Genomic DNA, 12,831 nt, shown 5'->3' on the forward strand with positions numbered 1-12,831 from the left:
AGGAGAAACGACTGTTTGGTGTTTCACTGTGCCGCACGCAAGCTGCTGTTTACCCGCCACTTCCGACAGTCGCCGGTGTGTTTGCGATCGTGTAAAAAAGGGTTTGCTCCATCATCGCCAAATAAGTGTGCGGATACCTCGCTTCTACGCCACATGAACCATAGAATTGAAGAGGAGGATGAGAACGAGGAAGAGATGGAGGATGGAGGGAACAGACGGAGACTTGGCGATCACTTGGGAGAGGCGGCGAGCACGCTGGGACTATAGTCTATTCACTTTATGTCTGCGGGTGAGATTTCGTGAGTGCCCTTACATTCTCGGAAGGCTTCGCTGATAGGGGAGGGGTAGTACCAAGAGAGAGAGAGAGAGGAGGAGCGAACATAGCGTTGCCAAATGTACATAGCCGCCCTACTTTGTCACTGAAAACGTGTGAGTCATAGGTGGCCACAGGTATTTTGCCCCGGCGCCGAGACAATATACCTACTCATTTGGAAGGCATTGGGGATAATCCTTTCACAGAAGCCCATGGCATTGTCAGCTACCGCGCTGCATGAGGCACCGTTGGTGGAAGGCATACTTAGTCGCATACAAGGAGAACGCGTGAGGTTTGGCAACACTGCTCCACGAGCAGATTCACGATGTTCTCTCGGCGGAGGTCTGAGAGCGACTCACTGATGCCACGCCTACTGTTTGCTGATTGGCAAAGGCAAAGTCACGTGTCGAGAAACTTTTCCTCCCCCTCATCTCCAGCTGATTAAGCCACACCAGCTCACCCGCAGAGATAAAATGAACAGAGTGTAGTGCAATGATTATCACATGAAGAAGCACACTGTGGATAGAAAGCATAGAGCCGGAATGAGTGTGTCCTCCCGCCATGCTGGGGGCCATTGATCGGAATCTTCTCGTGGGAAGTCTCCTCTATCATCGGGGAGGGATATTCTAGACGGGTGGTGGAGAGAGGCCCTCGCAATGGCTCGCCTAGACTTGTTGGACCTGTTGCTTCTGATGCTGCTTCTCACTGTCGACGTGCGGCCAACAACGGGAAGAGGTGAGTCGAGACCCCGGATATCGGGTAGAGGGGATACTCTCATGTTAGCCTACGGACACACAAGGCTGTCAATGTTTAATCTAAATACCTAGTTTTGGGTACAAGCACTCCTAAACAATAACAGCACTTAATGCTAAAACTTCGTTTTATTTCACTCCACGTTTTAAATTGATCAATCCAGGTTTGCTGGCAATAGTTTGGAAAGGCCGTTTTACACGGGGCACGGAATTGCGCAGGCTAGAGCTGCATTAATTTCTGAAATGGCGCGGAATTGCGCGAATGCATGAACGAAATCAGAACCGGGGCTATTTTTCCGTTTCGCATCCACGCATTCTCGCATGTGTTCTAGCAATTCACCGCTTTACACGACGCAGTTTTGATTGCGCCTTTGCACGTACGTCAGATTGCACAATTCCGTGCACCGTGTAAAACGACCTGGAGAAAATTAATATTTTATTTCATTGTGTGGTGGAAACTAAATTTCCGGAAAGTAACGCCCGGAGACAATTTAGAAAATAAATGTAATACACTTAGATTTAAAGTTTTTCTTGTTCCTCGCCGCGTTATACAAGGGAAAAAAACTCAATATTTTTAACACATCTCTTTGACAAGCAGTGAGATCCAACGAAAATTGGTAAGTTCAATAGGTAGGTGATCCCTTTTAATGCAGCACTTTTGTACAGTACATTTTCCCAACCTTGGCATGACTTGTTTTTTGCGCGCTGTCATTGGTATCAAAATTCGTTTGAATTATGCAATGGATATGGCTATGAATTGAAACAATAGATACCTTTTCACATCATTGGTACGTAGGTTCATTTCCAGTTAAGCCATTGTTATAAAAATATTAGGGGATAAAAAAATAATAAATATGCAGATAAAAGTATATGAAGATACGCAAATGGGACTCCATTTATGCGAATTAAAGCAGCATAAGCAAGATAAGCCCAGATAAAGCGTCCAAGGATGGGGAAATCCAATGGCAGAAGTCTTACATTAGAGAACGTTGCGAAAACCTAATTATTTTCGAAGAACGGCAAAGGATGCCAACGAAGGAGAACTCTTTTCGTCCACCCAGACTGGTGAAGGATTACCCTCACTTCTACTAGAGGGACAAAATAAAGAATAGAAAGACTGAGGGTTGATTCTTGGCCATAAGAAAAAAAGGGGTATGGGATGGAAGGAGGGGAATTATTGAACGTTCGGATGGTTGGACGGACGGGAATTTGGACTCGGTGGGATGAGGAAAAAAATCGACGTAGGGTGTTTTGTTAGGTGAGGGTGCGTGGGTTTAAGGGTTGAATCGGGGCGGAAGGAAGGACTGCGCGACCGGAATCTTTGGTTTAGCTCCTAATGCGACTGTTGCGACGTCCGAGGGATTCTCAGGAGTTATCCTTTGGGATTGGACGGTGAACGGAAAAGAGCGCTGAGTCGCCTGATTTCCTGGTCTATGGGATTACGGCGTTGTCCACTGAAACATCGAGGTCACTTTTTGTTGAGTTCGTCCAGGGAACTCAATGGTGTCCCAGGAGACCCCTTCTGCTTCCTCTCGTTCCATTTTTATTAATACGAATTATTCCCGGGGGAAGTTTTAGATTCCCACTTAATTTGGCGAAAAAATGATAGGAAAGATTGCTAGGTTCACGAAACTGTAGTAAAAAAAACCACTGAGACGAATATAATAAAAGCAAGAAAATATGATGCACTTGAAAATGCTGTTATGACAGCGAAACACGTCGCTCCAAAATAAATTGGGTTGAAATATTTCAATTTCTTATTGAACAAATATTAATAACTTCAACCATATATCATACAAGATAGTCGAAGGCTTTGGAAAAAGGACTGAATTATCAGTAATTTTCCTTAGTTGGTTTATTTCAAAATCATTATCTATTTATGGTGAAATATTTTTAATAATTTAAAAGTTGACTGTATTTAGATATATATTTGCAGAAAAGGCATAAGTGTCGAAAATTATAAAAGAAAATAGTGCCCTAGACCTTGAAAGCAACACAAGATTGCGCCATTAACTTGTGATAAATGATAAAGTGAAGGATAATGAGTCTGTATTGTTGTTGGGAGGCGATAATGAAGCATTCTTTACCGACTAAAGGGATAGAAAGCAATGGGGAAACGCTTTTCTCTCAAGGAGGCAAAATACTGAAGACTAATCTCAAAAGGAAGTCAAGGATGAGTGAGAAACTGAAAATCTCCAATGGAAGGACTAGAAAAACATTCTTAGAGCTGTAAGGGCTTAAAGAGGGGCTGAGATATAGGCAGAGAGGGAGATGTGTCTTTCTTCGCGGAAAATTTGGCGTTGAGGTGAGAAATTTTTATTCTAAGCAAAGGGTCGTAAGCTAAGGGGAAATGTAAGGGTGGAAAAGAGAGAGAAAGAGGAACGGGATAGATGAGAGAAATGGTGGGGTGTTAAGGGGTCGTCGAGGCCAAAGGTATTCTCAAACACGTTCAGCACAGTCAATTTTAATCCTTTGGGCTTCTTTGAAGGAGAGATTAGAGCACGGGAAGACGTTTTTCAACCTAACGATAGGATGGGTGACAGTATTTTCTTCTACGATACAAATGCTTAAAAATAGGACATCATAGTATTATATATCATAGAACTTTATTTCATTGGTAATTTAAATAAAAAATCGCAATGACTTTTGCAATGAATAGTATTTGGTAGTCGATTTTTTTCATTTACCAGTTAAGTTGGTATTTTGATAAATCTATATGCATGTGTATAAGAAATAAAATCAATATTCATGAAAATAAAAAATGGATTGTAGCTCTTGGAATTAACGATCAAATTTTCCTTTCAACAAACAATTTTCGATCGTCGATTTCCTAGTGAGCCGTTTCCTTTTCATGTGCTGGAATATGACAAAAGATGAGCATGAGTTCATGGGCAGATGGCATATGACGATTTTGAAAATTACGGATTGAAGAATGGAGATTGCGGCGCATTAGTATTGGCTCGTATTCCTCGGGAAATAGAGGCAAGAAACCTACAGAAAAAAGAGTCCCTTCATCTTGTTCTCATCATATTTTCCGATTTCCCTGCTTCCTTTTCGGTTATCTCGGTGATATCGCTCTCTTCCCCTCCACGAACCACTTTATCTCTTCCCATTTCTTCCGCAACGTCTTGAATTTTACAACGCCCATCATTTCTTTCGAAGACTCTCAGAACAAAACCGTAACTCCATCCCCTATCTTTTTCCTCTCCTTCGGGAGAAAAAAGAAGGATATATTTCAAGAAAGCGCGGATTTTTCCCGATTTGTGATCCTGCTTATTTTTGCCATCTCCTTTCTTCACGTCATGGCCCTAGTCCTACCTTACCTTGAAGCCTTATGCATTTTAAATCCCGCCTCCCAAGTCATAAGTCATGTTCCTATAAGTCAAAAATATTTGCGCGAGCGTTAAATCTTTTAATGTTGTGCCTCAAGCATCGTTTGAAGTTATTATTGAATCAAATTCTCATTTTTATTTTGCTTTCGCATGAAAAATTAGTTTTTTACAGAAAAAATTTACATGAAATTCACATCACTTATTACTATTAAGGTGCAGCGGTATTTCTCGGTGAACACGAATTATATGAATAGGTAAATTTTGAGTTCAGTAGACTATATTATCCTCGGAATTGTCTTATCTGGAAAAAGGGGTGTTACCTACACGATAGCAATTAGAGCTAGAGTGTAGGTAGCTAAATGATGCATATAGATATAAAAGAAACGACATAATCGTTTGAGAACATTTGAGTGCCTCATCTATACTATTAGATTAAAGGTGAGAGATCGTCAAATATTCATTCGTTTGACTTCAGGAAATACTTCACCGTTCATAAAATTGGCTCTGTATTGGACTAATAGGCTGAACTCTCGACGTTTTTTTTAGACAATTCTTCCTGTTAGACGGTACGACTTTATTCATTATTGATTATGTATTTCAAGTGCCGTGCATCAATCCAGTCTAGGGATTGCAATTATCAGGAGGAGGCTAGCATGGACTCATTTGTTACTCCGAGTGCGTCTCAGGTAAGGAGGTAGGGATTCCGGTTATGGTGCAAGGGTGAGGGGTAGGGTCTGTGCAGGGTGAGAAGACATTGGATTGAGGTGTTAGGAGTCTAGGCAGGTCCTTTCCTGTACTGTACCCTGGGGATCGTTGATAATAGGGTAGTTTCCTTCATCAAAGACAACGAAAGACATTGATTGCGATTCGTTACCCACCATTAGTGTATTCCTAATATACAAATTATTTGATTTTAGAATACCTAGTTCAGACGAATGGCAATGGTCAATTTTATCCTCATTTGAAAAAGGCCAGATTGGCGCCCAAGCGATGCCACTCCACGTGGCGTCACAGGGACCTAGTTTCTATACGAGTAGATAGGAGTTTTACAACGTCTGTGAATACCAATGCATGCATGAGGCACAGAGCTCAGGGAAACATGTCTTAATAATTACCTATTAAAACTGGCTAAGGTGGGAAAGTTTTCTTCGTTTGATAAGGTATTAATAATCCTTATTTCAGCCAAGCGCTACCAGCTAGCAGGGTACTCTGCTACCTGCTAGCATTTGGGTCGTATCAGCGCTCAAAGCCTCGCCCCAAGGTCACCTCACTTGCGGCAGCGGGAATCAGAACGACGTCACACGGAGTTTTCCCAGTATTCATACTTAGCCGTCGCGTTTTCGCGCGCTTGAAAATTTTCACTTTTCATTTAATCGTGAATAATAGATATCGTCATTTAAAAATCTAAAAGTTGAAATACGTACTGCAGGAGTAATAATCTTTCGATTTAGGCAATAAAAAATAGTAGGAAACCACCCTATTCGCGGTGGGGTCCAATCAGTGAGGGGGGAGTGTTATAGAGAGAAGGTAAATGACATAATAACGGAAGACGAGTCTCGTTGTCAAAGGAAGAAGCTGTACTCGGCAGAGGCAAAGGAAAGGAATTTGAAGCATGATAGGGGCGTGAGATTTATTGTTCTGTCGAAAGGAGATATTTTCTCTGGTGGTAATAATGGACTATGAATGGAAATGGGACTCTAAATCGGGGGAGCCGTTCGTAGAATTATTTCTGCCGCGAATTTACGTTTTTCTTTGCATGTTTTATAAGCCTTTCCACGTCTCTTCTGAATTTTTTTATATTCTCAGAATGCTCAAGGTTTTTTTCCTCTTCCGTCCCATGTTCCTTTTCTTGTTCTTTGTAAAGTTCGTCCCACTTATCCGTCAACATGATGTTCTTTCATCCATACACCCTTTCTCGTTTTTCGAAAACTCGTCAGATTTATTTTGTCAGTTTTCCTGTCCCATCTTAAGATCAGAGCTACAAATACGAAAGCAGAAGTGAGAGCGGTTTTTGGTGAAAGTGCCTTCTCCTTCGCTCTGATCGAGGCTTCGCTTCCGTTTGGATGAATGTTCGACTCGTTATAGCCCTCATGCTTTCTCGTTGTGTATACTGCCATCCAAATTAACATCCTTGTCGAAGGACGCTCGTATTGAAGACATCTGCGATACTCTTGTTTATTAGTTCTCGTCATATACTACGAGATTTCTTCCCACTGATTTTTTTTAAGATCTGTTTCAGATTTAATGCCCCCCTTTCATGACCCCTATCGCAAAATTCTTAGAATCCAATGTTTTACTAAACCCCCATTATCTGCCGTAAACGAAAACACATCGTAGGAATTATTAGGGCTATTACCAGGGCTTCCATGTTTTGAATAATGCTGATAAAATAGGCATTGCATCACAGCTTGAAGTAAAATAATGATTTTTATGCTCTTAAATTGCTATTTTCAGACAGTTATATTAGATTATTTGCTATAAAAAATGTCAGCCAAGTATCGAAGACCTTAATAAGAAGTAGAATGAGGTGTTGGAGGGACTTTCGTGAAAAAATGGCGCTTTTTGTGTACATCTTTGGTGGTGTCTAAATTATTATTTTTCTTTGACTCATTGAGAAAACGATAAGATCACGTTTATATGTTTACGGCATCAATTTAACCTATAAATGCACGATTGGGACGATATGTTTTTTGCTTTATTTTTTGCCGTCAAAATCACAAAAAGCTCCGTTACATTTCGAATCCTTGTGTTTTTACATTCACCCAACTGTACTGAAAACTACAACAAAAAAGGAGAATTTTACGCACTCATAATATTTTGTATTACATTTCCATATTTTTCCCTGCATACATTTTCAATTATTATTCATATTTATTGGTGTTGCGTATTTATTTTCACCTTATTTTTCTATATGGTATGTTATTATAATGAATGCATTTCCGATAGATCTTATATGGCCGTAAATACTCTTTAATATTAATGCAGCATCGGTTTTGATGTTTTTTTGTAGATGTTGAATGAATTTGAATGCACTAAACACTATATTCACACCCATCGACACATTAAGTGAAATGGATCACAGAGAAACGAAAATTTGCTTTGTGGAGGCAATAAAGTTGACTTTAAAGAGCAGCCGTGCAGATAATGCATTCCTTATCATATAGAATGCTTTGGCGATGCTATATATAATACGTTTAAAAAAGGAGAAAAATCAATACATTCACACGAAATGGCCATTCGACAGAATTTATTAGCTGCCACACCGGTAGCGTAGGCCTCAGATGATTTGAAGATGATAATGACGTACGTCTCGAGTGCACTTAGTGCTATAATATACGTTGAATACTATGTAAAAATTTATAATTCCGGTGATATATGTGTCCGAAAACATCGTTTGTGAGTGCGCACATCACAATAATAGAGCCATTGATTATGGTAATCAATATCAAACTTTCAAGCATATTCTCAGAAAATAAAATTATTGCTGTACAAATATGCAAAGGAACGCCTTGAAAAATGTGTCCTATGAATATTTTTCTTTCTCTTTCGGTTGAAGATCACCATAAAGGAACGATTAAACGTTAATTTTTTATTTCTTGTGTCTCTGCAAAAATGTATCGGAATTAATAGCAGTCACGTCGTATAAGTCACTATCAATAACATGTGCTATAATTTACTAACATTGAGGCTTGGTCAAGTGAAATTAACGCTACGACTGAATCTGTGTCATTGAATGGTAATCACTATTCACCATTAAATATCTTCAATGTCAAACTTTTAATAAAGGACTTTTTATCAGCGTAAAATTTAACTTGGCTTTAAATTTAACTAGAATTTTGTATGTTTTCATCCCTTTGAATCGTAATTAAAAGAAATAAATGAACGAGCTTTGCACGTATGGAACTTGTTCTCCCAATTACATGTAACCCAGATTCTGTGATGTTGATTTCAGATATTTTTTTGCAATTAACTTATAGAGTATGATGTATGACCCCGAAAAATTGAGAGATGGATTATCTTATATTTTCACTTTTTCTTGATGCTTATATTTTATTAAACTTATGCTTACAAAAAAACGATAATAAATAAAACACAACTGAACACAACAGCATAGATATATCATATAAAGTGGCACAACGGGCGGGGTTGAACCTATTTGAAAAATGAGAAAAGTAACTGGACTGCCGCCGAAAGGACTGCCGCCAACAAGTGCTGGACCCAAATCCAGTGTCGATGTTCCTGCCATCATCTGCCGGCCAGAGGACCCATAAAATAAGGCCGACATAAAATACTACCCGCACTGCCTATTCCTGCAGCACGCAGCAACCTGGTCCTTGATTTTGGTCAATCGTTCATGACGACATTCCATTAAAGGCTCCTGCCGCGACCATCATTAATTTCCAACACCAAACTCTTTTTCCCTTTCCAAGACCCCCCGAAATATCTCATCCTTTCTTCCACACCCCTTCATCTGCCAACTGCGACCGCGGATACGTCGCGTCGAACAAAAAATAAAAAGAAACTCGGGAGAAAAATATTATTTCCTGCGCTCGCATTTATCGCCGGCGTCCTCATCACTCGTAGTACGCACTTGCCTCCCTAAAGTCGCCACTTCGCTCTCTCACGCTGCACTGCATCATACCGTCTAGTTTGCGAAAAAAAATCGCTGTAGTTCCTGGAGCACATACAGCCCAGTGAAGACGCAGCGAAAAAGGGATCTCAGGGAGTCTATAGGAATAGGTTTGGTTATTCTGTTCCTCATATACTCATACTGGCTGCAGAACCTGATGTTCGTTAACAAAATTTTCGAGACGCAAAATTGCAAAAATTGGTGGAAAAGGCCAAAAATTCTTACTTTTTTCGTCCTATTTTTTATCACTCAAAATCTACCTAAAATCCAAATACAAAACAATCAGTTATGAAAAACTTCGGAATTTTCCTTGGATATTAACTGTTCGATTTTTTCAAATATTTTCAATTCAAATCATTTTCAATTCGCAAAATGCTAGATATTCTGGATGAAACTAAAAGTACTTTCGGATTCTTTGCTTAAAAAATTGAAACATACCATATTAAAGTAAAAATATAACCATCGTCGACTTCTTTACGCAATTTTAGGTTCTTTGTGGGGATAAAAAAGGCATTTTCAAATGGCACTGAAGTCTAAGCTGCTCGTTGTAAAAATATCTTAAGGATAAAATTTGAGGGGAATGTATGTATTTTAATCTCAAATATAAAATTTATCAAAAATGTCTTATCCTTATTTATCTAAAATATTCCGACTTATAAATAAGTTACAAACGCAACAATTTTTGGTCTATTAAAAAAATTTTTGTCTCGAAATTTTGTTAAAAAATCTCATATTCGGATTCATTGGCCAGAAATATAGAAATAGAAAATAAAAACTACTGCAGCACCTTTCTGTGGAAACTACATCTTGAAAGGACTAATGGCGACAGCCTCGCGAGAGAAGCCTCAGCCTTTCTTCTTATCCTGGGATATATGCAGCTGGGCGTAAATGCAGCGCATAAAAGTATTGCGGGCATCGTAAGTCTAAGGGGACATTAGAATTATTTTCGTTGCATTCGGAATGATGCGATTGATGAAGAAAATACAGGAATTGAATGAGAAACCGATGTACGAAATTAATTTTGCAGATCATAGTTATTATTCTACCGGCTGAATTTCCTTAACATTCCATAATTGTGGCAACAAATTATAAACAGTGAAAAACTTTACCTAATATTAAAAACCGCAATAGCAGTCGATATTTAGGTATTCCTATTCCACGTTCCAATTTGATAGACCCTTAATCGTTCAGATTTTTTTTTATTTGACGGAAATCATTGATGTTCAAATAAAGTGCATGAAGACGTTTCTCATTTCAAAATGGAGGAATAAGAAATTTCGTTTTTGTGCCAAATGGGACAAAATAAAATTAATTGGATTGTTGATGGATAATTGTTATTCTCTACAGAGCTAGTAATAGTTTTTAATTATAAGGATTCACAAATATTGAATTAAATTATTGAATTTAAATTATTAAACCTCGGCCATTGCCATACCTATCAAAACATTTTCATTAGATTCAAGTGTACATTTAGTTGGTAAGTAAAGATGACATAGAATTTTCGTTCCATAAAATTTTCATAAGGTAATGTCAGCTTGGTTAAAAGTTTTCCAGGTTACCGACTAGAAAGTTGCAAAGTTTCGTGAGAATGTTAGGCAAACTTACAGGGAGTGTCATGACAACCTGCTTGTTCCATTCGATTTTCGATTCGGGCACAAAATGAACCCGAAAATTTAAGGCTGCTCCAACTTTACTCTCAGACAAGAGAAACGGGGCTGCATGACGTGAACAAAGCCTTCCCTTCCCATAGACTCACCCAATCGCTCCCTCCTCCATTTCGTATAGCACGTACTCGACCCAGTCAGCCAATCCACTTTCCCCCGTGCCCTTCGGATGCTCGCTATCGTACCGTAGGGGATGGGGAATCTGTGATGTGAGCCGTCAGGGAGGGTGGTAGGAGAGATTGGAATAATTCGCCGAAATAAGCTATTCTCAGCCCTCCCGCAGATCTGCAAACCCAATCTCACAATCAACCAGAGTCTGCACAGACAAAAATTCATCATCCAATAACCTGCTGTTTTATTTTTCAACCTATACGATTTTCTGTGGTATTATACTCATATTTTACTCAGCAATCTTTACATTACTGAGGTGCAAGTTCGATTTTACAGGCATAAATACTCGGTTTTCTCAAGATATTTAGATAATATATTAAAAGACGCTCAAAGTAAAGCCATTTTCCACCTCATTCAATGCTTCCATTGCCTAAATTAGGAACTGTAATTAGCTGCAAAGGCCACCAAGATACCTGTCGGACACATGCGGTTTACCGCACCATGTATTGCAATTAAGTTTATTTAAGCTCTTAAAAAAGCTATTTCTTTGCGCCATTAATGAATATAACGGCATCTATTTTTACAGATATTACTTCGTTTTGCTGTCCATGGCTGAAAAGTGAAATGATTACCCCAAATTACTGTAATGTTATAGCACATCGTTTCAAAGATTACATGCTTCAGAAAATCACATTCGTTCCATAATTTAGAATCGATCTGCAATGGCAAAAATGATCTCATCAATTTGCTATTACGGCAAGTAATTAGCACATAGAAATAGGAGAATATGTACGCATTGAGTAAATATATGTATGGTGAGATCAATATCTCCACCACACCCTCTCGCACGAGTCGTGTTGAAGTTGGAGGGCGTGTAATAGGTGGGGTTGCGATCAGGGTTTGCGGTGGAGGGAGGGATTGATGCACGTTTGAGTTATCTTTATCCTTCGACCAAATTAGTTGACCGCAGGTCGTGCAGTGAGCGTCGGATGAATGCCTGTTTGCAAATTGAATTTGATGGGTTTCGCTCTGGTTAATGCGAGCCACCGTTACCACCGACCCTCTCACACTTTCTCCCGCCACGCCGTCCAATTACGTCCGACCCTTCCAAAAGTATTCGAGCCCCACGCCCAGTGTTCGTGATGGAAAGCTTATATAGGTATGAAGTGATAACAAGCAGAGGAAATAGACATTTATCTTTTCCACAGCAATTTCCAGTCGTCTTTCCCTCTCCCTCTATCTGTAGTAATAAAGAGAATTTTCTTTTCCACCGATTTAGTGTTGAAAGTATTCTGACATAAAAATAATATCAAATACCAATGCAGTTGATTTAATACTACAGTAATCAAGTTTAAATGTTTAAGGTACAAAAAAAGAAAAGGTAATTATTTTCATAGATGTATAGCTAAGCATAAATTAGTTTTTGCAACACTGAACCATGTTAGGTAATCATTTTCCAATCTTAATATCTAGGATAAGATTTACCATTGAATTGCTGCTTGGTTGCGTTAAATATTAAAAAATAAGAACTGGTTTATTCAAGACCAGTTTTTCTACCAACTATTCGTGGCGCTCCTAATTTCCGCCAAGGTTTAATTTTAAAAGTCATATACATCTAATTAAAAATATAAATTGCTGAGATAATACACATTTTATTCTTGCATACGAAAATCGTCACAGAAATCCGTGTGAAATTTCTATACTTTATAAATTTCACGATTTGGCTTTTAGTAATAAATATTTGCAGAACAAGACATATCATTTTTTCATTCATTGAGGGCATATGGAATCCCTTTTTGAATTTTTCGAGAGCCGTAGATTTTCCCATGTTCTTTTTTTCCAATGAACATTAAGTTTTCTCATTCTTTCACGGAGACATAATTCGGAGTATTGATGACAAAATGAATAAATAAAAAGTTGAAATAATTTTTCTTTCTATAGAGAAAACTGTTTTCATGATGCTAAAAATTTCCTACCTCGCCATAAAATGAAGAGTTTGATCTAGGAAATTATGCTCCACTCATTCTCT

The 12,831-nt window shown here is 38.7% G+C and overlaps 1 protein-coding gene across 1 annotated transcript in view; it reads left to right on the forward strand.

Moving 5' to 3' along the window:
• Positions 1-687: 687 nt before the first annotated feature.
• LOC124170734 overlaps positions 688-12,831 on the forward strand; it is a 65,425-nt gene continuing 53,281 nt past the window's right edge. The window contains exon 1 of the mRNA XM_046549677.1: positions 688-1,048. Coding sequence (XP_046405633.1) covers positions 970-1,048 — 79 coding nt within the window. The 5' untranslated portion in view covers positions 688-969. The remainder of the gene's footprint in view (positions 1,049-12,831) is intronic.

The sequence above is a fragment of the Ischnura elegans genome, chromosome 1 (genome assembly GCF_921293095.1).
Source record: "Ischnura elegans chromosome 1, ioIscEleg1.1, whole genome shotgun sequence".
NCBI classification, from domain to species: Eukaryota; Metazoa; Arthropoda; class Insecta; order Odonata; family Coenagrionidae; genus Ischnura; species Ischnura elegans.